General features: G+C 37.5%; 1 protein-coding gene across 1 annotated transcript in view; it reads right to left on the bottom strand.

Annotated features, from left to right (window-relative positions):
* The window catches only part of LOC130854990 (EGF-like and EMI domain-containing protein 1), a 536,773-nt gene that overhangs the window by 51,667 nt on the left and 457,145 nt on the right, over positions 1 to 27,961 (bottom strand). Inside the window, 3 exon segments of the mRNA XM_057737807.1 lie at positions 19,265 to 19,396; positions 23,164 to 23,298; positions 26,940 to 27,068. Of these exon segments, the coding sequence (XP_057593790.1) occupies positions 19,265 to 19,396; positions 23,164 to 23,298; positions 26,940 to 27,068 (396 nt within the window).

The raw sequence follows: 27,961 nt of genomic DNA, 5'->3' as shown, positions 1-27,961 counted from the left end.
ACCAGTGCTGTATAGTGCTTTACAGTACAGCAACAGCATCTACAGTTGCAGCGGTTACAACTCCCCAGGGTCTCATTGCAATTGATGGGCTGCACACAGTGTTCAGAATTTCTTACTTGTCTCACATCATCTGGCTTTTTAACCTGCTCTCCTAGTTGAGCTGTTCCACAGTTAGCTAGCTTGTTTCATATAGGTGTCCAATTTTTATTCTCTTCCAGAATCTCAAGATCAAGACCATCCACTTAAATTAGGATGGCTATTAAGATATGGAAAACTACGCTCTGCAAAACAATTGGTCTCATGCATACATTCAGCCATACACAGAGCCAAGCTTGTAGAAGGTAGGTACTACTATCTGCACTCTGGATATGAAGAAATTGAGGCTTAAGAAAAGTAACTTGTCCATGATTACACAGTCATTAAGTGGCAGTGCTGGGTTTCCCATGCAGGTTGGTTTGGTAACTCTAAAGCCTGTGTTCTTAATCATTAACAGGGGTGGAAAGACTTATCAGTCACTACACTTTCTATTTTCAAACAGTTATTCCTCCTCCCCTCCTTGCTCCTCCATTATGATGACTAAAGAGGAACAAATGATCTATTTTTTGATTCAAGCATATATTATAGGCAGTTTATAAAAAGCAGATTCTTTCTCCATGTAAATGCTACTTATTTTTAATACTGACATATATGTGAACATTTAAAGAACATTCCATGTGATATTTATATGCATAATATGTATTGGCAATATGATGTTGGACAGTTATCATTTTATTAAAGCGCAATTACTAGGAGTACTATATGAGCTATCATTCTTTTTGACAATTCAATCAGGCTTCAAAATTTCAAAAGAAGTTTAACTTGCCTCATTGATTGACTTATTCATTATTTATACCCTGTCTATTTCAAAAAAAGGATTTAAAATAACTTGCACAAAAAGGAAAGACCCATAAAATAGAATCATTAAAGCAAGGATGAAAGAACAAGAACCATACAATAAAAGGGACAAAAATCTTAGATTAAAGAAAATTACTGTAATCAGACAAACTTTATCTGGGAGTTTCTAGATAGCTAAAGCAAAAACAAATGAACAAATAAAAATATAGTTCTCTAACTTGTTAAAAAATACTATTTTTTTTTAAGAAAAGACACATACTTTTGTAATATTAAACTTAAAATGTTTTTGCTTGTGTGTGTGGGGTGAGGAAGGAGTGGAAGTTTCTTTTTTCAAATCTAAACTTTTATTATGTTCCATTGGTCTATTCATCTATATCTGAACCAGTACTACATTATCTTAATTACTATAGCTTTATCTAGTAATGAAATTTCCCTAGCTCTGTTCTTATTCTTGAAGATTGTCTTGGTTCTTCTTAGATCTCTACTTTTACAAATACTTTTTAGACTCAGCTTCCCAATTCCAAAAATAACTGAAGGAATTTTGATTATGATTGCGTTAACACTATCAATTACTTTGGGTTGAATCTTCCAATCCATGGCCATGGTATATGTCTCCATTAATTAGCTCTTTTAAAATTTCTCTCAAAAATATTTTGTAGTTTTAAGTTAGAGGCATTATATAGCTTGCATCTAATTTATTTTTTATGTTTGATATTCTCTAATGCAATTATAAATTGAATCTTTTAAAATATTCATTTTCTATTTGTTTCTTGGATACAGAAATACAATTAGTTTGTTCATTGATATAGTATCTAGATGACCTTGCTAAAGTTACCTATTAATTCTAACAGTCTGAAGTTTCTGAGGTTTCCTAGACACATAATTATGTTACCCAGGAATAATGGCAGTTTTAAGTCTTTCTTTTCAGTAAGTCTTTTTCATGACTTATTACATTGGATGAGACCTCAAGTGCAATATTTTAAAGAAGTGGTGACAGCAGCATCCTTGTCTTGTATTTCTAATCTTAAGAGGATAGTTTTAGTATTTTACCACAAAGTATGTTTGCTGTATTTATTTTTATAGATTTTTAAAAAATCAGACTTAGGAAATTCTTTTTCTCATTTGCTGAGAATATATGTGTGAATATATGTATGTATAGGGGTATGTGTTTCATTATAATGAGTGTTGAACTTTTCACATATTTTTCTGCATCTATTAACATGTATAATTGTGTTCTATTTCTTTCCTAATACTATGGTGCACTACACAGATTGATTTTCAATTGTAAAACTAACTTTGAATACCTGTTACAAACCCCCTTGGGCAAGGTGTGTTATTCTTTACATATTGCTAGATGGATTGTAAATTTAAATTTGAAAGATAAGACAACAAAGCTTTTAGGAAAAAACATAAGCAAATACATACATGAGCTTGAGCAGGCAGAAAATTATTAAGCAAGACTCAAAAAGTTAAAAACAAAGAAAAAACAAAAAGTGATGAAAAATTAAACCATATTAAAATTAACAACCTCTGCTCATTGAAGGATATTAGTATTAACAGAATGCAACTGTATGCCACCACAATGTGGGGGAAGTCCCTCATAGATTGTGAGGGACTATACAAGATACAGAAAGAACTTCTATAGACCAATAATAAAATGCAGGCAACCCACTTAAAAATCAGCCATAATAGAGAATAGGAATCCACAAAAGAGAAAACCCAAATCATAGCAAACATATGAAAAAGGAATAAATATAATTAATTATCAGGGGAGTGCAAAGTAAAATCACAATGAGATATCATTAAACACACCCCTAGAACGGCTAAAATGAAAAACACACACCATATCAAGTGTTATTCAAGGATGAAGCAACTAGACTATTGCTTATAAAAGTGTAAAATTTTACAAGCACTTTGGAAAACTCTTTGTTGGTATCTGTCTGATGCAGGAATTCCACTACTAGGTATATACCTGAGAGAAATGCATAATATACTGACAAAATATATGTAAAGGAATGTTCAAAGTAGTACTATTCTTTTTAGCCAAAAATGGAAAACTACTCCAATAACGACTGAGATAGCCAGCCTCTGAGATGGCCTGCAATGTCCCTGCCTCCTCCTGGTAGTCACATTCTTTTGTAGTCCCCTCTCACACTGAAACAGTTAGTCTGTGTGACCAATAGAGTGTGGCAGAAGTGATGGCTTGTCACTTCTGAGATTCGGTTATCAAAAACTGCAGCTTCTCTCCTGGACTTTCCCCCTGACCTTCCCGCCCTCTCACCTCTCCCCCTCCCCCACTACTCTCTTGGGGAAGCCAGTCACCATATTAGGAGAAATGCTATGAAGAGACCTTTATGGTGAGAAACTGAAGGCTTTTGCCAATGGACACATAAGTGAACTTGGAAGCAGTTTGCCTTAGTCAATTCTTCAAAGACTGAGCCTGGCTGGCAGCTTAAACACAATCTACTAAGAGACTCTGAGTCAGGATCCCCCAGTGGCATTGCTCCCAGGGTCCTGATCCTCAGAAACGGTTTAAAATAATCTTTGTTCTTTCCAGGGGTAAGTTTGTTGCAAATTAGGGGTAATCTGTATGTACAAAGAGATAACTAATACATCCATCGTTAACAATAAAATTGACAATTATGGAATCCTCATAAAATGAGATACTAAACAGCAAGAAGAATGAGCAAATTACAACTATATCCAACATTACAGATGAATCTCACAAATATGTTTAGTAAAAGAAACCAGATACTCAAGAGTACATATATTATAATTTCATTTGCATAAGGAGCAAAAGCCAGCTGGCAAAATGAATCTGTGTTGATAGAAGTCAGGACTGTTACTCTTCCATGAGGCATAAGGGGGCTTCTAGGAATATTGACAGTGTTTTATCCCATAATCTGAGTATTGGTGACATGGATGTGTTCATTTTGAAAAATGCATCACCCTGAAAGCTTATGATTCATTCACTTTTCTATATGCATGTTACAATTACACAGTTTAGTTAGGTTGAAGGAGGATGTGACATGTGAATTTCTGGATGAGGCGCTTTGAACAACGTAATGAACTGTTGTTTGATGATAGTTTCTTAAAAGTACAGAATCACTTTACTTGCTGTCATTTCTTATACTGATTCTCCACAGAAATCAAGCACAAAAGAGTGAATCATGGTGCCATGAAGAAAATTCTCTAGGGAATTAAATTAATAAGTCCGAGTATATAGTTTTCTAATAATTAAATTTAAGTCTGGGATCAGCTTAGCACTGTTTCTCAAACTTTAATATGCAGAAGAAATATCCAGGGGATTGATTTAAAATTGGAGATACACTGTCTCTATTTCCAGAGAGTGTGATTCAACAGGACTGACAAAGTGGAATATCTGTATTTTTAACAGATATTCCAGTGAAACACTTTGTAAAATACGAAATAAAATTCCACAGGTGTTTTTTTGCAAACCTTGGTATGTACATTTCTGAATTCCAAATAGAAAACATAGTTTTAACGGCACACACATGGTGTTTGATACTTTTTTCTAATTTGCCTCAAAATGAGGGTAGACAAAAAATAACGCTTGAATATAGAAGCTTATATTTTGTCTTTGGAGAATAAAAATGATATGAACTAAAAAGAATCACATATACTTTGCTGATTCTGCTGCACACAGAGGCATGCCATCTATAAAATACATGCAGCTGATGCGCAATAATGTGTCGCTCTCATATGAACACCCCCCTACACACACACACACACACACTCTCTCTCTCTCTTAAATTGTAGTCCAAAGAGCCAACTGTGAATCCTCAAATAAAATCTGCCACAAAAAAAGTTAAAAAGAAAACCAAAACAATTTTCAGTAAGATCACAGTGGTTTCTTGGAAGTTTATCTTTTCTTACTTTGTGTCCCTCACTACAGTGCACACATCTGCACTTGGCTGTGGATGTGACTGTAGCACAGAGAACATGTGATTCTGACTTGGAGGGAAGAGGGAAGAAGTAGCAAAAGCTCTCAGAGGACAAATATCCGAATAACCTATTTTCATGCAAATACACTCATAATAAACAAAGCAAGGCAAACGGAATCCTAAAGACATGAGATAAGTAGGCAGAATTATTTATAAACTATATTATTCTGAAACTGCCCAAGAGGCATCAGCAAGTCTTTAAAGGTCCCTAATGATCACTGTTATAAGTACTGCTGGAAATAACATACAGCAGTAATAAACCACGGGTAGCTACAGAAGCAGGCATACCATTTACTTTACCAAATGGGGTTTATTTTTCCTCTGTAGTCTCCTCTTAATAATATGATCCCCAAAGTGAGGTCCGTGTCTAGATTTATGAAGTAAGTGAAAATGGGGAGGTCCCAGGCCCTCATGTACACCAGCAACTCTGTAATCGAGCCACAGCTGGCTGGGTGGGGGGATCTGGCTGCCTCTGTGTTCTGTACATTAGCTAGGCCTGTTGGTACTCATTAAATTCTTAATGGGGATGATGACACCACAGCCAAAAGAAGACTATAAATGCAGCTATCCCAGGTGCAAAATTATGGGCCAGATTTGAAGCCCCCTATGGCTGAGCCCTATGGATTTTTTGATTAGAACTATCACATGAAGGGATGTGTAAACACATTGATTAATATCTTCACTCTCCATAGAATAACTATTTGGCCCCAGTGAGGTAGGTAACATTTCCCCTTCTGGGCAGTGACCTTTAGGGTAGGGTAATCAGTAGTCAAGGTGGTGCCTCAAAGAGCCAAAGAATAACAAGACCGCTGGCATGTTGGCAGAAGTGGCATAGGAAAAGTGTGTGTGTGTATGTAATATACATAAAAACACATTACATGTGCACACACACATATATAAACACATATATACACACATATACATATACATGAAAGAAAAAAGAAGAAACACTTTCAAAACTCTATTAAATAGAGAAATTATATCTATATTTAACAAATGTTGTAGAAATGTATTAACCAGTGCAAAAAACAATATGGCACTATCCAGTTACTTTTCTCAAATGCTAACTTCACTGAGGGCTAGAGATAATTCGAAAACTCTCATCTCACTTTTGACCTATGGAGATTCTCATGAGTAAAAGAGCTGGTGAGATGCAGTATATGAGGGGCTCTCAGTACTGCTCCCTCATAATCTGAGAAAGCAATTAGGGTCGACTGATTGTAAAAACGTCCTCAATTCTCCTCCCAGCCCTGAACCCCTGCCCTTTGCAATGTGACTTTCAGCTCCTCCCTTCCAGTGGTGGAACTGACTTCTCCATCCCTGGGATCTTGGCTGGCCTTGTGATTTGCTCTGGCCAGCTGACTGCAGCAGAAGCGATGGTGCGCCAGTTTTGAGATTAGACCTACGATGCCACCTTGGACCAGCCAGACATGGCTGACCTGCCAGCTGCCCACAGACACATGAGAGAGTCCGGCTGAGTCTGGCCTAGACAGCATGACTGCTCAGTCAATCCATGGGCTTTTGAGAAATAATAAATATTGTTTTCTGTCATTCAATTTTAAGGTAATGTGTTATACAGCAGTAGCTATGCGATCTTGCCCGACATTGTAGTGAAGAAATTCCCTCTCTCAAGAAAAGATACATTTTACATTCCTTTTTTGATCCTAGATTATAGCCACTATTATCATTTTTGCCATCTCATGTGAGGTACAGTTCAAAGTACCTGACACAATCACTACAATTAATGGCTTTAAAAATCCAGATTTCTGGTAAAGTGCTTTACCTAAATGGGAGGTCTGTTTCTAACCACAGAGACACTAGTCTCCTGTCATTGACCCTCTGCATCAGAAAAGGTAGTTCAAAGGAGCAGCAGCCAGTGCAGGAAACCAGTGGGAAGATTAAAAGTGATCCAGGCATGGGGTGACTGGGGACCCAGATGAAAAGTGAGCTGCATCATGAATAGGCAAACTCTCTAGTAAACTTTTCATCCTCAATTGGCACTTTGAACTGAAATCAACCTCAGAAGCTAAGATGAAATGTATTCAGAAAATGACTAGTATCTTTAAATCATCACGTGCAGGTACCAACTGGGACACTGGTCTCAGGGTGCTCCTCTGTAAGTGAGCAGAGACAAACATCCTAATATTCTTTCTTCCTAAAAACCAAAATCTAATTGCCGAGCAGACTGTTCCCAGGCAAAGACATCTGAAAATAACCCGGTATCCAACCTATTACATATTTGAATTCAAATGATAAAAGAAACCACATAATTTTAAACATGGGCTCTCTAAAAACACTGGTGATCACACATATTGAAAAATCTACAACTTGGAAGAGACTGTAAAATATTGAGACAAAAAAATAAATAAATAAACATTTCTATTCCTTTGACTCTTGCAGATTTCCTGCTTTGGCCCAGGGGTAGCTGCCACAGGAAACCCTCTTCATGAAGACAGAAGCAACAGTGGGAGAGGTCACAGTTATCACTACTTTTAACCACCATCCCATGTGTTTCATGACCCAGTCTGCAAATACCAGCATCACTGGTTGCAAAGAAACACAAAATTTAAATGAGAGTGAATTTCACACTTGAGGCAACAGGCAGCTTTACATTTGGATATGACATTCAGAGCTATGTAAAAATACTACTTTGCATACAGATTATTGAATGCTTTGCCTTGGAAACCAATTTGTGTTCTGTATGCCAGGACCCAGGGAAAACTGGTGGTGCTGACTGGCAGTCTTTCATTTAAGTTACAGAGGTCCAAGAAGGAATATAATTTCCCTGAAGCATTTTTTATAAAGAAAGGAAACCAGGAAGCTTTGGGGATGGACTTACAGGCACCTACAATGAGAGAAACACACCCTTTGAAAGTCAGAGAAACTATCATTTCCCCCAAATTGATAGTGAAAATGACTATAGAAATTTGCATAATCATGCCAAATAACATCACACTTCACCAGATTATCTTTTTTTAAAATGTAAAAGTTCTTGGAAAGCAATATCTGGATATTTAAACAATTAACTGTCATGATAAGAGTTACTAATTATTGAGGATCTACACATGAAGGCTGTGTAGCTGATTTTTTATAATAATTCTGGTCCTCACAGTGTCCCTCATCAAAGGTATTGTTATTCCGATTTGGAAAATGGGGAAAATGAAAAGAAAATGGTACATAATTTACCAGAAGTCACCTTCTAAATACTTTAATGATTTAAATAAGTAGTTTTGATTAGAACAATTTTAATGCTTTTTTTCTTGCTGCCTTTAACATTTGTCATTTTCTTGCTGTCTCTATGAAGACATCAAAATCAGAACAATACAGGCTCCTTTAAGACCTTTCTTCTCTCCCCCATCTCCCTTTTCTATAACCTCATATCTCAAAATTCCTCTATTCTCCACTTAGATATCTATTTTTCATTGATCATCTTATTCCTAAACTCTTGCTCCACTAAATTCTATGGTTACATTCCATGAAAACAAGATGCAGATTTTAGACTGTGAGGAAGACTTCATCATAACTGGCATATCTCTAACCGGTCCTCCAGTTAGCAAACTTAGTTACACAAGGTTCCAGAGGTACCCTGTCTTCCTTGGAGGACATACCTCTGTACCAAATTTCTTGACTAGTATGCACATGGTCACCATTTTCTCATTTAACTGTTGTCAAAGACCCTTGAATTAACATCTATGTGTATGTATTTTAATAAATAAGAACTTTAGGTTGGTGAAGAAGGCAGAGAGTTTTACACTATGTGTCCTTCTCAGAGCAGATGCATTTTACTTCAGATAACTAAAAACCACTCAAACTCTTTGACCTCAAAGCTGACATGTAATTAATCTTTAATGAGTTATTAACATTCTTTGCAAAGTTTTAAAAGGCCTTGCTAGGGACTAATAAAATTATTAAAATTTGAAAAATTAGCCCTGAACAGATGAGGAGGATATTTTACTATCTTATCCGGTGGATAATGTACTTGAATACTAAGTGTGTGGAATGTGTCGCTTTACACGGGCTGGCTTTTGCAAACATTTGGACGGCACTCTTAAAACTATTAGTCATCTAGTCTCTTCATGTATTTTTCAACCAGAATTGTCTTACTTTTCATTTTCAAAAAGCTAAAATAGAAGAGAAAAAAGGGTATAAGATAAGAAAAAAGACAGTGCCATATTAAGACTTCATATTAGACACATAAAGAACACATAATTCAAGATTGATGGCAATAATAATTTAAGAGATTAGATATAACTGGAATTGGCATCTTTACCACTTCGACAGTACTGTAATATTAAGGTAGACACCATTGTTTCCTCTTAGATAAATTTCCAATTTTGAACAAGATAACAGAGGTGAAAAATGCTTTGTAAAGCATAAAGTATTAAATAATTTTTATCATGATATGATTATTAAAGTACATCAGACTGCTGGATCACATAGTTTGCTCTAGATATTCTCTGCAGAAACGCACACTTCTCTGTATACTATATATGGGCATGGCTAGCACTATCATTTTTCACTTTCTCAAATTTAAGTGAAAATTTAGGAACATACCGTTGAAATATACAATGGCAGTAATTCAGAGTCTGTAATATAATGAAATATAATTCCCTAGTAATAGCTAACACACGTTATCCTTGTGGGAATGCATAGGCAATTTCAGTGATATTACAGAACTTCTTCCTCAAGATTTGCAAAGTTTCAGACTGAGCTTGCAAAGCAGATGAATTATGTGTAGACTCACAAAGGTAGGCATCCAGGAAGTCTGAGCTCTCTGCTACTGTGCTAAAGTGAGACATTAAGTGGTCTGCAGGCTTCCTTCCTTTTCTTCTCTACATTCAGACAATTGATTAATGATGGAACAAGAACACAGTCAATGAGATCGACAGTATCTTAAAATAGCAGAAGGCTTTTTTTTTTTTCTCCTAGTTTCTTGGGCCTGTCATTTTTATTATAGAAAAAAAAGCAAATTCAGATATCTCAGCCTGAGCATCACTATTGTCTCTGAAGCCAACAGGCAGTTATTTATTCCAGTTTGGAAATGACTATTATGATCCAGCAGGCATTTAAAACTGAGGCACTTCAAACCGCTTGAAAATTAATACACATATTTCATTTGATTTCTCCCTTCATATTCTGTCTCCTTTTGGGCTCAGGAGAAGGAAATTATTCATAATGTAGTAACAAACACTTGCCTTCAATGTGTTCCTAGAAAATAGGCTATGTTAGAAAGTTACAATATAATTACATATTGCTGTGCTATCAGTTTGTAAGACACTCCCTAATGTTAGGGACGTTGAAATGTCAAATTGTGTCTCAGGATGCATGATATAAATATTGTGCACGCATGCGTGTGAGAGAGGGAGAAAGAGGAAGAAGTTAAAACTTGACAAAAAAATTCAGTGAGTTTAAAAAAGTTACATATTTCTCCAAGTATCCATCAGCACAAATATTTAAATACATTCCTTGCAAGATTCATGTGAGAGAAAATTTCCAGGTATTTGATTTCATTTCAACATTAATAACTCTCAGGGATTCTGAATCCTTTCTATCATGACTACATTGGACCTGACCTTCAGGAGTGAGAGGGATCGACGTGCTCGCTTCGGCAGCACATATACTGAAATAGGAGTGAGAGGGATCAAGAATGAATACGATTTATCAAGGAGAAAATGATGTGTGTTGATGACCGGGAGGGATAATGCATCTTGAAGAGGCAAGAAAATTTTAAACATTCTCTTGACAGAGAACAAAATGGACTAAATATTTATTTCCTTCATTGTTGAGCTTTCTGGGGAGGCAGTCTACACAGGTGTTTTAATTTCCTCATTTACCCTTCATTTTTTAATCCTAAACTGTATGTCATGTTTTTTTTCCCAAAATTGCCAAAGTCCTAAATTACAAATCCTGTGTTTGTCCTCTATGTTTTTCTTTTCCTTTTTAAACAGCATAGGTGACAGTGATTATCCTTTTCTTCTTTTTTTAAGTTTTTATTGAATGTGTTACAATATTGCTTTAGTGTTACATTTTGGTTTTTTGGCTGAGAGGCATTTGGGATCTTAGCTTCCCGACCAGGGATTGAACCTGCACCCCCTGCATTGGAAGGCGAAGTCTTAACCACTGAACCGCCAGGGAGGTCCCCGTCATTTTCTTCTTGAAAGTCATCTTTCTCTGGAATTATATCTTTAAGTTCTCCTATTTCCTTTTCAGCTTTTTCCATCTTTTTAAAGCAGGAGTCACAAACGCAGGTCCCAGAGAGCCAGGCAAGCAACGCCCAGGAGAAAGCAGGTGGAGTCCTTGCGGGGGAATCCCCACAGAGTGGTGGGAGTAGGACCAATGGGAGAGGGTCTGCACACCCCTCCACCCCCCACCCCCCCAGAAAGAGGTATGAGCTCATTAAATGGAGCCATTTGTTCACACATAGGAAGTTGGGTCCAGAGTTCCTACATCTTCGGTTTTTTTAAATGTTGAATCACATAATTTAAAAGGAATTTGCCTGCCATTCAGAATACATCTGCAAGTCAAATTCAGCTCTAAGGCTGCCAGTTTTTGTAACATCTGCTCTAAGTAAATCTTGTTCACTGGTTTCTCTTTCTCTAGATCCCCCTAAATGTAGGGAATTTAGCAAGTTTCTGCTCACAGTTTTCTTGGCTTTCCCCTTTAGCATCTTCTCCTTAGTTATCTCATCCAATCCATCTCTATGTTGATGGCTCTCACCTCTGCACTACTAGCTCTGATCTTTCCTCTGAGTTCTCAGGATCTGACTTTCCAACAAATTATTGTTCACATATATCCTGCTCAACATGTCTCAAAGTGTATATATATCAAATAATTTTCAAACTTCAGTCATCTTTGGGACTTCCCTGGTGGCGCAGTGGTTGAGAATCTGCCTGCCAAAGCAGGGAACACGGGTTCGATCCCTGGGCTGGGAAGATCCCACATGCACGGAGCAACTAAATCCATGAGCCACAACTACCGAACCCGTGTGCTGCAGCTACTGAAGCCCACGCACCTGGAGCCCGTGCTCCACAACTAGAGAAGCCACCGCAATGAGGAGCCTGGGCACCACAACAAAGAGTAGCCCCAGCTCACCACAGCTAGAGAAAGCCTGCATGCAGCAGTGAAGACCCAACACAGACAATAAATAAACAATTAACAAAAAACTTCAGTCATCTTTCATTTGCCATATTTATTCACTAAAACCTATGACTTGAGTTCCAATCCTAACACCTTCAGTTACTAACCATGTGGCCTTAGGCAAATTACTTGGCTTCTCTGTGCATCACTTTCCCTATCTGGAAAAAAAGGATAATAATAGTCCCTATCCCACAAGGTTATCATGAGGATTAAAAAAAATATGGACTAGATATCAGGATACAAAATGGAATTTTTTGTTGTTGTTGTCTCAGATTTGCAGAAGAGAAAGGCACTGTGTGCTGGACAGTTTATTCAGGTCTTCCTGAGGAAGTGTTAAACTAGTTTTGTGATTTGTACATGTTCAGTCACCTTAAGGACAGGCAACAATTGATACATATTAATTTTTAAAGGTTGGTAGTGATTTTCTTTAAGGAGAGAGCTTTTTAGCTTATAATTTACCAAATGTAAATATGTGCTAAATGCCCTTTCCAAAGGTAGAATATGTGTTAACCTATTTAATCCTCCTAAGAAACTAGTGAGCTGGATCCTTTGTTAGTCCCATTTTACAGATGAGGAAACGAAGGCAAAATAAGTATACCTATTGCAAGTAGAGAAAGATAGAAGGTCAGGACTTACAAGATCTTTGCTTGTGAAGGAAACGATATCTGGACATAGTCATATAAAAAAACAAATTAGAACATAAAGTATTCTGTATGTCATACTGGCCCTTGTATATAAATACTAAGGAATGACAGTAGTAGAATAAATACATGTCCAACAAGTGAAACTAAATATTCAGTCATAGTAGATAAAAATTCCAAAACAGTGGACCATGAAACAAACTAATAACACACAAAGAATCTGTGTATATATATGAAAGGTGTGTGTTCTGGAAAGCAGAACTTCTGGATGACTCACTGTGTAGAAATAAGAATTTATTTTGTGCTCTGCCAGATATTCAATTTAGGGCTCTGGAAGCAAGCAGCAAGAGTAATCATGGATTACAGTAGGCAGCTAGACAGCTATACTTACCAACACACAAGAAGAATTTTAAACATGGTTAAGATTGGGCAGCCCTATAAAAACAAAAAGCACTGAGACTACTCAGCAAGTGCAAAATGCAAAAAAAAAATTCTTTGGGTCATTATTTATGTTAGATGATGAACAGGACTTATAATCAGCTTCCGATTTATAGCAGCTGTCAACAGGCTCAGTTCAGTTGGACAGGCAGGTACACTGGCTGGTATCAAGGTCCCACTGAGAACTATCATTACTGATGTGGGGCAGCAGGCAGCTTAAACTGTGGAAATAGGTTGGGCAAGCTGCATACAGACAAAAAGCATCCTCCCTCCATCATTAAATTGAGCATAGGCTGTTATGGCTCTTGACACTTCAACAATGCTCTTGGCTATGTCAGTCACCCTTTTTGCAACCTACAAATGTGAGGCCAAAAAAAGAACAAGCTTAATGAAACTTTCTGACTACTTAGGTTATTCTATGGCATCTAATTTTTCTCTATTTTCTTTAAATTTTTACCAGCAGGCAGCTACACTGCTTAATATTGATAACTATAGGCTCACTTTATAGATATCTAGTGTTTGTATGAACCTCATTAATTATCTAGTCCTCAGTTACTAATTACATGACCCCTGACAAGTTACTTAATTCTGCCTAGAGCCAGCTTCCTCATTCATAAAATGGGGAAAGAGTACCAAACACAATTAGTTGTTCTGAGGGTTAGATGACTAAATTGATGAAAAACACGTAGCACAGTGAACACAGAATGGGCACTCAATTAACATGAGCTTTGAGCAATTTATTATCATTATATAGCATATACCTATAGTTATCATATTGTGTTACTACACATTGGATTATATATTATAACATAGATATACATATTACATATTATCTAGTTAAATCCTTTCCTTTTATTTACAAAAACTAAAAGCCAGAGACATTTATTTACTAGTCTAACATGACTCTGTTATATTCGGAAGAAAGGATTGCATATATTGGAGGTGAGAACAGAAAGAAAGAAATCTAGAATCTCGAGAAGAAGCTGAAAAACCATAGAAAAGTTCATTGGTATTTAATGTTGTTAAGTCATCAAAACTTTTGAAAAAACTTCTTATGAAAAGTGCTTTCAGAAACGAAGCAACAACAAGCGGTGGCGCTGAGCTATAGCAAAAACTTCCCTTCTTCTCCTTGTACCACTGCCATGATCGTAAAAGTCCTAGCAATTTAATCCAGTGTAGCGTAGGCTACTGAATATTTTTCAGTACCATAAACTCTGTCTCCCATGTCTTTCTTTGACTTGGCGGATTATTTCTATGAAACTTTAATCCCAAACTGCTCTACTAAGTCGTCAAGAATGTTCTTTAATTGAATCTAGCAAATTTTTAATCAGCATCCCTTGTAAATCAAGAGCTAGGGAATACAAAAATGAATGATAGTTTTAATCATGTGTAAACAGACAATTATAATACACTATGATGGGGAATGCTACAAAAGGAAGGGATTTAGTGTTTTTGTTTGTTTACATATGCTGGAAAATAAAAATCCCTAACGAATTTTAACAGGCAACAAAAATGAAGAAAAAATTTATTTAAGGGAAGAGCAATGAACAATAGCACCACATTTTAAAAGCACATGATGCTTGGGGGAATGACGAAGATATGTGGGGTACAGGTGAGAGCAGTCAAAATTATTACGGGCTTAAAACTCTTTATGGAATTTTGTAAGGCATCAATAATTTATTGAGGGTTATAAAGTAATAACAGGATTAACTTTTTTTTAAAAAAGATCTGAGACATTATGGAAGGTGATAAGAATAGGGGAAAGAACAGCTCCTGGATCCACCACTCCTCAACGTAAAGCCATGACTCCCTTCTGTTCCTGCAGACGATGGGGAGATGAACGCATTGGTAATGACATACCCATCAGTCCTCAACCACATCCCTATTTTAAAACCGAATTTGCACAATAGCTTTTTGAAAGGCCTGTCACTGCTTTAGTGTCGCCTCTCGTCGCACTTCTCTGTGGGAGCTGACATTTCGCGGATGCTTCATCAGGCTGGACCGCCTGCCGAGAACCAGATTGGTAAAGGATATGCATCTCACTGCTGGGAAGGATGGGAGATGTATTATTTAAATACAATTAATTTTACTGCAACTTTAAAAATCAAATTGAGGATTGCTTCAGAGAGGTTAGAAGTATATTACCGCACCTCACTTCTTTGTGCTTGGCAATGCTTAACACTCAAAATTGTTCTTCTAATAGTTTGTTTTATTTTATTTTACTTTACAAATACTCTTTTTTTTCTATCTTAGATAATTGTCTTTATTTTTGTTTTATAACAGTATGTCGTAAAGGAAACGCCAGCCCTGGTTTAGGGTAGGTGTGTTACAGGAAGTTGGAAAACAGCTTAGCGGTTGTTTCAGGGAATCATTTGGTTCCTTGAGATCCAAGTAAATACTCCAGCTACACGAATCTTACAGAAAAAGGCTGGGGGGGGGGGTTGTCCATACATAAAGCAATGCAACATTTTTGGTTTATTTTTTTGAATATTTAATCAATTAAACTAAACAATTGATTTTTCTTTCAAAAATAAAATAGACTAGCTTGATAGCAAAATTTTTGTTTGTTGATTTGTTGGTTTATTTAATTCAACCCCAAAGGTCAAATTAGTTGCCTGTTTAGAAGGAGGAAAGTAAAATCAACACCTGCAAAGTTATCAATTCTTAATATCAAAAGAGAAAGTAAGGGTTAAGAAATCATTCAGATTTCTAAGAATGTTCAGAATATAATTATTTGCCAGCCAGTGGTACACTGGAGCTGTTACTACCAGCTCAGAAAGCCAATGGTTAAATTGCAACCCGCTAAATTTTCAGGAATTTTGAGAGCCAGTTGATACGGCACTGGTTGCTTGAAATCGCCATGGTGGGAGTATTACACAGGAAGTCGTCAAGTGATACAAACTGGGTTTTTAAGTCAGAGAGTCAATTGTTAAAGATTTTCCAGCTTAGGTCTACAGAATGTTCACACGTGTCCGTTAGCGTTTTCATGACGTTTAATGATGCTTGACCATCATCACCTCATGATTCATCATTTCACGATGTTTGATCAAATAATGTTTAAAGCATAAGCTGTATTTGGAATTGGCATCTCCCTTCCAGCGTCTTCTCCCCTATTCTCTCTAATTTTCTCTCCTTCAAATGTGAAAGGTCCTAGTCTGTAAACACGTATAAAAAACATGGCAGAATTCAGAGAAGTAATAACAATGACTGAGGGATACAAAATGGAATTTCTGAAGAAAAGGGAAATGACGTGTTCAGAGGATACATTACTATGTTCTTTCATTTATTAATTTTTAAAACATTTTAGTGGTCCTGCCAAGCTATGTTCAATACCCACCTCATCTGAAACAGGAGAAAACAGTCTTGAAGGAAAAGAGCAACAAGATCAATTACACTGAAGAAAGAACATCTTCACTCTACAGGAACAGTTAAGACCACCAGACAATACTTGAAGAATAGACAACTACCTTACTTAGATATTTAGTAAATGATTGGGCTGAAGATGATGTATTTTTTCCCTTGTAAAGGAGAAAAATAGTAAAGTAGTACATATGGGAAAGGCAGAAATGTAAAAAGGAGAAAAATATTCACTAATAGTCCCACTATTTAGAGATGGCCACTGTTAACAACTGTTGTCCTTTCTACTTCAATTTGCCACATACAGACACGCATACAGGTTTTTGCAAATTTGGAGCATTCTCTATATACAACTATTAATGTCAATTCTCCTAACATTACACATTCTTTCAAAACATGAATCTTAATGGTCTCAGAATAGTCCACTGATGTGTTGTATGATTTGTTCACTCATTCTCCTTTCGGTGGATATTGAGGTTATTTTTATTTTGTACTTTGACTATTATAAATAATTCTGGGATAAAGAAAAAGCTGGGATCACTTCTGAGATTATTTGGGAAAAGGCCTGATATATGACACTAAACTTTCACAGAGGTGATACATTCTCATCAGGGGTGTGAGGTCCCACCCAGCCACAGCTGCCCCCAACCCTGACATTGTCTAGAAAGCAGAAAGAAAAAATAGAATCTACATAATCCAGAGAGTTTTCTAACACAGTGCAATAAAACCTTTTTAAAAAAAAGAATTATTTTGCCCAAGTATTTGTATTTATAACTTCCAAACATTGGAATTTATATAAAGCCAATATTTTTAGAAATAGCTTTTTGGTCTCCTCTGCCTCTATAGCATGTTACCTTGTATAGCCAATAAGTATTTCATAGTTCATTATGCAGAATCACTAAGTTTTAAAATTCTGTAAGCACAATTTACAGAGTATTTAGAAAAATGTTGTATGCTTTTCTTCAAACATAAGCCCCCTTTTAAATGCCACACACACATTCCTGTGGAGTATACATGAAGCATTTATAATGAGTCCTATCCTTTGGTTCCATTCATTTTCCTAAATATACTATTATAATGATCATACAATTTGTATTTGTGCCTATGCATGTAAAATCAGGTAATAGCCTATAACACTAAAATTGAACTGGACTAGAAGTTGGGGAATATTTTTGCTTGTCCAATTCAATACATTATCCCATGTATCAGATTGCCAATAAAATTAGAATTGTAATCCCAAATCTCTCAGGACTATCATGATATCTTCTCCTGGGTTTTCAAATCTTAGAATGGAGGAGAGTTGTAACATAACTATTAAAATTAATATTTTAGCGAATGAGCAGTTTATCTTTCTCTCCACTTGTTTCTAAATAGTCTATTTATATCACCTGACAATCCAAACAGATATGTCACTATCTGCTTAATAATTCTTCCATTAAAATTGAGTTAGACAAGAGAAAATGTCACTTCACTGTGGAAATAGCAAGTAACTACCTTGTGAATATGTAAATTCTTACCTTTAAGCTTTTTTTTTAAGCAAACAAGTAGGTTAGGGATAGCCAACTGCTGCACCAGCAAACTTTTACACTGTTTGAAAGGCTTGTCAGCACTGCCAGAATGACAGTCCTAACGTGTAAATGATCTAGTTATATCCAGAAAAATCATCAGGCAATGACCTTGTCCTATCACTCTCGCTTGAGGGTTATGCTTAGGGGCAGTAATGCATTTTCCCAAATGATCAGATGATCACCTAAGTGCTAACTACTGTCCTGGTGTTACATTTTATATTTACATTTAAGTTTCTGGTTTTATTTGCTTGTTGGTTTATAGAAAGTTCTAAGCACTGGAAGCTAATATAGATCACTGTTTGCACCTCATAACATCATAGACAATCCAAACAACAGGCTTTTGCTAACCTTTATCAGACACATTTGAAATAGTAATGTAAAAATACCATCATTACCATCCAGCCCACAGCTTTCTCCGAGTTACTCTGTTTCACCGTGGATGGAGTAGAGAAGGCAATATACGCAGGGTTAACAGGGGTTATGTAAGAATCACAAGCAGAAAAAGAGATAGCAAGGTAATAGTTCTACTGGCTCTTTGAAGCATATTCAGTTTAACTAATCACTTTTTACCAGTCTATAATCTGCTCTCACTCTGACAAGAATGATAAATACAGTCTAGCAGATTCTTAAAGTTTCTTTCAATAAAACTTTAAATAGTAATGTTATGATAGATCAGTTCCAAAGATGGCTGCAACCATATCTCCCAACTTGCAGGTCTTTTGCAATGGGATTTTGCTACTCCTCTCATCAGCAGGTAGAATCTCTTTCTCCTCCCACTGAATCTGGATGTCCTTATGACTTAGCCAATAGAATGTGGCAGAAGTAACTATGTGTGGCTTCCAAAGGTAGGCTTTTTGATGCACTGCAGCTTCTGCTCTCCCACTTTGGGGATGCTTTTTCTTGGATTGCTATCTTGAGACTTCCATGCTGTGAGGAAGCCCAAGCCAACCTTGTGGAAACGCTAAGTACAGGAAATGCCAGATTCCCCTGGTTAAGAAGACTTAAGCCCAATTCACAGCTGATCTACTAGCTGGAAGCAGTCACTAGTGACTCCAGGTGAGAAGAATCATCTTATCAAACCACAGAATCAAAAGAAATAAGTTGTTGGCATGATTTATCACCAAGTATTGGAATGTTTGTTATACAACAATAGATCATTATATATATTATATATTTTATACATATATAACTTTTAAAGAAAGTATTTATAAAGCTAACAACTTTAATAGCTTTTTTGGTCATCTTATCTAGGTTAATGACTTACGTATGGTACAGGCTTTTCCCGTGTAACCAGGAAGACAGTCGCAGTTTCCAGTTTTTTTGTTGCACTGACCTCCATTCTCACAGGGTCCACAGGAGAATTGGCACTCTGGTCCCCAGAAGCCATCAGGGCATGCTTGTAAAATAAAAAGAGAGAGAAAGAAAGGAACTAAGACTTGTAATAAATCTCAAGGTGGTCCCAGATTTCTGCTATTGCCTAAGTGACTTAGAAAAGTGTGCATATGTATGCCTGCATGCGTGTGTGTGTATGACTGAGCTGCAAAGAAAGAAACATTCAGAGTAGCCTTTAAGGATTTATAGCACTTCCAAAAATATTCCCTGAAGAAATCAACATGATGCCATATCTTGTCACTTTGGAAACACAGATACAGAGGTTGGCTTTTTGCTGAAAATATGGTTTTCCAGACAGTAACAATGGAAGCAATTTTGATATATATCTTAGGAGACAGTTGCACAGAACAAAATCTGAAATGAGATGTGTAATTTGTAAAGGAAGCTTGGGAGGTGCAGTGCCTGGGAAGCTGTCCCCAAATGGTTACCTGAATCCTATTTTCCCAGTTTTTGCTTATTTTGTAAGCCAGAATAATCACCCAGGAGGTGATTTGTGTGTTTTATAAGACTTTGCAATGTATCAGGTGGAGAAAAAGGAACTTGTGCTGCTTTGTTGAATGCCTTTTGAACTAGAAAAGGATGACTGATGCTGCAGGGACCACTGAGGGCTCAGTTAGAGGTTTCAGCCTCCATTGAAACCACTGGAATTAGAAACCTGGTGGAAAGCATGCTTTAAATACAGGGAAAACAGTGAAACTTTCCTAAACATGTGACAATTACAGAAAGTTATGTCAAACCAAGTTGGGCTGTTAAGTATCTTCTTGTCCCGGGCAGAGTCTCTGAATAACAGAATTATTAAATTTTCTGGGATGGTCATATAATTCCTGGCTATTATCTGTTGGTCACTTCATCTGTGCCAAGCACTTTACATAAATTAGCTCAAATTTCCATAAAAATCACTATATGACATAAGCAACTTTATCTCCATTTATATAAGACACTGAGGCTTGGAGGTGTTAAGTGACTTCTGGGTCACACAGCTAATAAGTAGCAAAGTCAGTATTTGAATCCAGATCTGGCTTGTGAACCTGGTGCTCTCAGCCACACCTGACTTATGCTACAATACTAGGTACTCAGCACTTTTCAAGTCAATTAACCTGCTCTTAGAGACCCACCAGTGTTCAAAATTTGAAGTCCAGTGTGGAACTACTATAACAAAAAATCTGTCCTTTTTATGGTGACACGAAGGTGGAACAGGCCTCCTTAGAAGGACTCAAGAGGCTTGCTGGGCCAGAGTCCTCCACATTTAGGTCCACCTGCAGCTGGGGTCCAAAATACTCCCGGCTAGAAACTAACCAAAACAAGGCAAAGACACTTTTTTTCCCCTCTCTCTCTTTCTTGCTATTTCACAGATTAGTGTAGAACCAGCTCTTCTGCTCTTAAAAGTCATCACTGATGGGATAAATAAGGCCTGGTGCTGATTGTGGAGAGCACTGTTCATTAGTGCCATTGAAACAATTTGCAGTCTTTAATTAACTATTCATCTGCAATCGAGACACAGGTCTGGAGTCAAGATTTTTAAAGATATGTCTGGCTCTAGGAGCACTTGGGCTAGTTCACTCTTTTAAAAAAGAGAAAGAAGAACAACAGGCCTGATTTTCATCATACATAACACTTGGAGAGCTCTTTCTGCCTTGATTTCAGCTGTCAGTCATGGCAATCCCATTCACCCAGTCCAGTCTGCGTCATAATTTCATTTTGTGGTTAGACAAAAATATCAGAATTGGACAAAGTTATCTGATTGAAAAATAATATGTTTTCCTGAGATTATGGTGACCTCTCTATTTTGCTGATTTACGTATACTTTCAACTCATTTTCCTTCACAGTGGGAATCTCAGAAGCATTTTCCAATATAGTATATTCAGCAGTTACTTTGAGAAAATGTTATCAGAATAAATTAAATTTACCCAGGTTTGTGTATATGGTATTGTCTCCCACGTGTTGACTTCCAGGGCATGGCTTCTCTAGTGGGGGAATGAAAAAGGAGCTGACTCTAGGCTTAAAAACCAGTTGAAGCAGAAGGAGGTTTAGATTTTGGAATGGAACCCACTCTCATACCATACTAAACACATTTGTGTAATGTCAGCCTTCTGCTTCCCCAGGTTCTCTTTCCCATTGCCTAGAAAGTCACAATCCAGCTACATAAATAGCCCTAATCTCTACAAAATCTTGATGAACATTGCTGCTCATGTACTCCAGTTCCATAACCAGTTCCACAGCCACAGGACATCCTGGAAGACCCTTATGCCCTTTCAGTCAGCTTGGACAGGACCTGCAGACCCTGTGAAGATGACCATGCAAGGAGCAACATGTAATACACGAGAGCAGAGGACAGGCTCTCACCCACTCCCTGCCTCTGTAAGTGGACCCAACAGTATGACGGCATCCTTTCAGACCTATTATCTCCTCCTAGTTTGTTTGTTTTATTTATTTATTTATTTATTTATTCATTCATTCATTCATTCATTCATTCTTTGGCTGTGCGGTGTGGCATGCCGTATCTTAGTTCCCTGACCAAGGGTCAAACCCGTGCCCCCTGCAGTGGAAGCACAGAGTCTTAACCATTGGACCAACAGGGAAGTCCCTGTCTCCTCTTGATTTTAAGCAAGATTGCTTTGGATCACTTCAAAGACAAAAAGTTCACTTGCCATTAGTTATGATAACTGTATTTGTTGTATATTCAATTTTGCTATGTATTGAGGAGGAAAAAAAAACTGAGATAATTTCCTCTAAATAAAATAGTAACAAGTGCTTAATTCAGAATGTATGATAATGTTACAAAAACAAATAAAGAATAAAAATTGATGATTCACATTTATATATTCATTTAATAAAATGATTATTGAGTAACATTTATATGTCCTGATTATATAAGGAGTTTGGGGATACTTTGGTGAAAAAAACGAAGCTATCCCTCCCTTGCTGGGGCTTATCTTCTATCAGGAAGAGCAGGCAATAAATATTAAGTATAATAAAAATTCGAGTATGTGGCATGTTAGAAGATGGTAAGTACTTTGGAAAAATACAAAAGTTCAAGGAGACTTGCAAGTTGCAATTTTAAGTAGGTTGGTACTGCCAAGATTCAGTGAAAAGGTAAGAAGACTTTTGGAGAAAATGAGAGAGCCATGTAGATACCTCAAAAGAAGAATTCCACGAGTCCACAAACCAGAGAGAGCCATTACTAATATCCTGGAGTACTTTTTCCAAATTTTATATGCACCTACACACACATATATATCTATACATGTTACTTATCACTGGAATTATGCAGCACATAAACTTTTATATTTATAGATTTATAAAGAAATTATTTATGTAATACTTGGACATTTGAGAAAGAACCACACTGATAACCATATTTAAATTTTCCAAAATTTTTCTATGGCTTCCATTGTATTTGTTTGAATAGTCTATCATTAGATATAAAGAAAATCTTTAACTCTGGAAGCTAGCAGCCCTTATTTGATTAGCTCAGCTCAAAGAAGTGACTGGTTAGCTCTCATCTTCTTAGGATAAGATTCTCTGCAACGTGATCTTTCTTTCCTTTCTCAAGCCAGCAAGGGAACAGCAAACACCAGGGGCTAAGAAGACAAGGTTAAATGACTTTATTGCCCCATGTCTCAGTTTCCTCACCTGCAAATATGGGATTAATAAAGTTTACTGGATCTCCTGAGAATCCTCGTGGATTAACTAATTAATGATCGTATGGTGCTCAACAAAAGCTGAGCATTGTTACTAGAAAAGAGAGAAAATTTATCATCAAATTGTACCTTTCTGACATCTGTTGCCTTGGAAACCAGATTTACAGGTGCAACTGCCATTTTTGGCACTGCATTCCAGGGTGTTCTCCTCCACACACTGACATTCTGAAGAGCAGCCAGCTCCGTAGGCCCCCTTGGGACAGTCTGCAAGCAGATTGAGGCAAACCAGTCACCTGAAAACCATGCTTTGTTTCTTTCACATTGTTAGTGCACAGGCATGTAGTTCTGTGGGGCCTGATTGTGGGGAAAACAAGGGGATCATCCTGACTGCCAAAAAAATAGGGAGACAAATGTCTTTCAAATCAGGCAATTCATTTGCTTTTTGGCAACTGGTTGTGAACAGTGAAGCCTGAACTACTTAAAAGGCTTTGGTGCTTCTGGGAGAGAAATTGTTTCTCAATGTGCTCCATTGGTGCCTGTCGTCAATATTCTCCAAGGACTGCTAAGGCCTGCCAGGCCCCATATTCATCCTGCCGCAGCATGGCAATGATGGACAGGCACTGGTGGGAAGGCTCGCCATTGTTTTCACTCCCTTTCATTATATGGTAATCCGAAATAATTTTACATCACGTGATGACACAAAACTTTCATCCTGACAGCAGCATTATCCTGGCCACATCTTTGGCAAGTGGTGCTCGCCCTTCCTTCATCCTTTTCCCCATGCCTTTGAGTTTTAGGCATGTTAGCTAGCACAGGAGTTCTAATTTGAGAAAGCCCCACCTTTGCATTCAGGAAAACATACCGTATCTTAGTTCTCTCTTTGAGGAATTATAGTAATTCAATTCCCCTTCCAAAATATAACACTGACAATTTTTTCTCCCCCATTACATGTGTCTAAGGCCTCAGATAAAAGATCCTTCATGTGCCCTCCAGGCTCAAAGTAATTGTATCATATACCTATATAGGCTTTGCCGTGGAAAGCTGCTTGGAGAGAACAAAATAAACCACTTGACTCTCTGATGGATGGAAATTATTAGCATCTGCTAATATTTGCTATTATTAGCAGAAATAATTTGAAGCGGTGGTTACAAAGCCACCATGGAGGGTGGTCTTTGTCTCAGTTGCCAAGGACAGACAGTTACCCTTAAAGCAGAACAGAATTATTAACAGGGTCCCTTTTCTCTGTTAACAGTATCCTATTTGGATGATAAATCATATGATACCTCCATCATCCTCCCTGCATCTTCTAAGTATTGAGTCCTTTCCCAGACCCACCAAGCCTCCAGGGTGTCTCAGAGTTATTGTCTTCCTTGATGTGCTCATTCTAGAGCATTCACCTCCAGAGATTGGCTTCCATGCCCTACTCTTGCTGGTTCAGCTAATAGAACAGTGGTTCAGGGAACAACTCAGACCAAATGGAACACTTACATGTGACAATTGGGTATATTAAGAACTGGAGAAATATACTTAGAAAAAAAAGAAAAAGTGGAAGGAGTAAACTTTTTTGACAATCTAGTGTCTTCTCAGAGTTTGCTATGCATTCAAACGTGTTCTCCAAAATGCATATGTTGAAGGAGTTACCTCCAGTACCTCAGAATGTGACCTCATTTGGAAATTGCACTGTTGCGGATATAATTATTTAAGATGTGGCCATACTGAAGTGCAGTGGGCTTATAATCCAATATGACTGGTGTCTTTATAAACAGGAGAAATTTGGACACAGAGGCACTCACATAGGGAGAATGCCATGAGAGTACTGGAGTTCTGCTGTCACAAGCCAAGGAACTACAGGAAGCTAGGGGAGAGGCCTGGTACCCATCCTTCCCCAGCACCTGCAGAGGGAGCATGGCCTGCCAACACCTTGATCCCTGACTTCCAGCCTCCAGAACTGTGAGGCAATACTTTTCTGCTGTTTAAGGCACTCAACTCGTGGTACTTTATTGTGACAGAAAACTAATACAGGGTTGCAAATTCCAGATTCTTAGTACTAGGCAAGTGGCATTAATAAATGAAGCCTCAAGGCTGAGCAATGCAAGTCCTGAAGACCTGGAATGTGTATGTTTTTTCTAAAAAGGGTCATATTCCAAGTGCTAACCACCATGGCCACCACCACCATCTGCTTTTTAAATTGAGCAGATGAATTATGATTTAAATGTTTTTCGCCAAAACATCTGATATTAGCTTATAAAACATTCAAAAGCTATTACTAAAAAATGGGAAGTGTCTTGTTACCCTAGAGGAACAATAAAAGAAGGGATGCTATCTTTGTTTCTAGGTGAGTTCTTCCCTTGGCATGTTCTAGGAAGTATCTGATGCTCTGAAACACACCACTGGCATCTGCCTTGTTCTCATTTACCCATGTCTTCTCCCCTTCTCTTCTCTTTGGCTTGTCTAAGCCTTTCCTCATGACTCAGGCCTCAGTTTTCTATGATGCCTTCACTGGCTCTCTTATTGGAGAATTCACAATTTACTCTCTGTTTTTAAGGAGCATGCCTTTTCTAAAATAGATAAGGTCCATGGACATTCAGCTGAAACTACAACATAAGACCTTATTAAAAATAGGTCACGGTATTACTGAGGTTCACTCAGGAAGGATTTTCAGAGGCCGGTGTATGGAACACGTGGGGGAGCGAGGTGCAGAATGCTTCAGGCTCACAGCTTCAAGATGGGATGGTAGGTGGGCATCCAGAGCTGTCCCACTGGAAAACAGCTTAAAAGTTGCTGATGAGCTGAAGCATTTATTGGTGGTTGTGCTTTTGCACATCTTTTGCAGAATGTGATTGCTGGTCAAAAAGGAAAATGAATAACATGTTTTAGACATTTTAGGGAATGGCATTGTCTTGCACTAGAACCTAGAAATAAAATACACTTGTACTGGGCCTTTGATGTTCAACCTCCATAAACTGTGGAATGTCCACTTCAATGAACTATTAACAAACTTCTCTCAATAATTAAGGTAAATACTAACCAGGAAAAAAATGGAAAGCTTCCAAAAATATTTTTCTTTCATTCATCACAATATAGATTCTATAATGTAAGGAGGCTAAATAAGAATAGAATATAAATCATCATATGTATATAATATGATCATATAAAATACATTATGCTTTTTACTTTCTTCCTTTGTCTAGTGTGAACAAAGAAGACCATAGGTGTTCTGCTCCCCACTCAGTTCCACAAGGGTTAAGTCCTAACCCACCACAGTTGTTCGTGAACAATACACCCTGGGGAATTCAGGATGAAAAACAGGGTGAGGCGCTCTGTGCTTTGGATAAACAAACCCTTGGATTGTTAGATGTATATCTCAGAAAGCATTTCAATGAACTCAGATTCTTTTCCTAACGTGTATGTGTGTGTGCGCGCGCGCATACATTTTTCAGTAGAAAGAGTGTTTATTTTTTTAAAAATTACCTTAAAATGTCTTTTATACAGATGTGGATTTACATAACCTGGCGATAACATTTTTTAAATGTATAGGCTATTTCATATTATTGCACTTCCTCTTTAATAATGCATTTTGTTTTACATAAATAAAGGATAGTGTATAATATCATACAAGAGGTGTGATGCCAGTTAAGTCAACCCTAAAATTAAATGAGATGTGTATGGGAGGATAGAAATATATATAAATAAACTGGCTCTCTCCCGCCTCTTTGGAGCAGTTTCCTTAGAGCTAACTGAGTGGCTGTCTCCTGGGCTCTAGTCTTCAGCAAGACCCTGAATAAAACTTAACCTCACAACTCTTATGTTGGGTGTTTTTCTTTAAGTTGACACAGAAGTATTTTCAGTATTTTTCTGAGCTTCCTTGCTTCACACAGAGAGAAAATTTCGTTCCTGTGACTTACTCAGATGACAAAACCTCCCATAGCGCCCTGGTTCACACTCACAGGCACCATACACCCTGTGGCAATGGCCATTGTTGGCACAGTTACATTTCCTTTTGCAATTCTTCCCAAAGAATCCTTTTGGGCATGCTGGAGGGTAGAAAGACAAACAAAATGAATATTAACCCACATGCAAACCTCGCTAGAGCAGCTGTTACACAAGAGAAGGAGCTTGCAAAAGGTAAGACGTTTCCAATCTGATTGGAGGCTAGAGAGATCTTTTAAAAACCACCCCTATGATTTTATATCCTAAAAATTCTGCAATGACTTGCCATTGCTGTCAGGTTAAAAACTCCAAACTTGATTGATGAGCCCCTGCACTGCCTGACCTCATGTTGCACTAACATCTCCCTGACTTCTGCTCCACCGGCTCACCTTCTTCAGGTGCCTCTAATGCACCTCACTCTTCCCCACTTCAGAGTTGGGCAACACATGGCCCCCTCTCTCTTCCCCTGCCTCATGTCTCCTCATTTTGCAGGCTCCTGCTTAAGGGTCATTTCTCTAGAAGTCTTTCCCTGGCTCTCACAGTCTGCATGGTCCTCATGGTCCGACCTCCAAGCACAAGTTAATATTTAATTTGAAATACCTACCAACATTTGTAACCTATGTCTGCTTTGAACAAGACTGTAAATTCTACGGGGAAGGACCAGAGTCTTTTTTATTTTTGTTTTGTTACCATATCATGAAGCCTGGCACAGTGCCTTGCAAGCACTTAATACATATATTTTGAATAAACAAATAAATATTGTTCAGGTGGATACATAGCTGGAGGAGCCTTCCTGCACCTCTCAGAGAGCGAACTAAACTTGGTTTCCATCTCCCCAGTTCCATGATCTGTGAGAATCTAATAAAGTCCCCGTGATTTCTGGCTATCCTGAAGACTTACATCTTCATTGACTCTCTGCCTTCAGCTCCTGGGACTGTATAAGCAGTTTCTTTTTTGTGTTTTATCAACCCATGTAGAAAATGTGGTCTCTTGACTG

The sequence above is a fragment of the Hippopotamus amphibius genome, chromosome 6 (assembly GCF_030028045.1).
Source record: "Hippopotamus amphibius kiboko isolate mHipAmp2 chromosome 6, mHipAmp2.hap2, whole genome shotgun sequence".
NCBI lineage: Eukaryota > Metazoa > Chordata > Mammalia > Artiodactyla > Hippopotamidae > Hippopotamus > Hippopotamus amphibius.
This window is presented reverse-complemented; position numbering and strand designations above follow the sequence as displayed.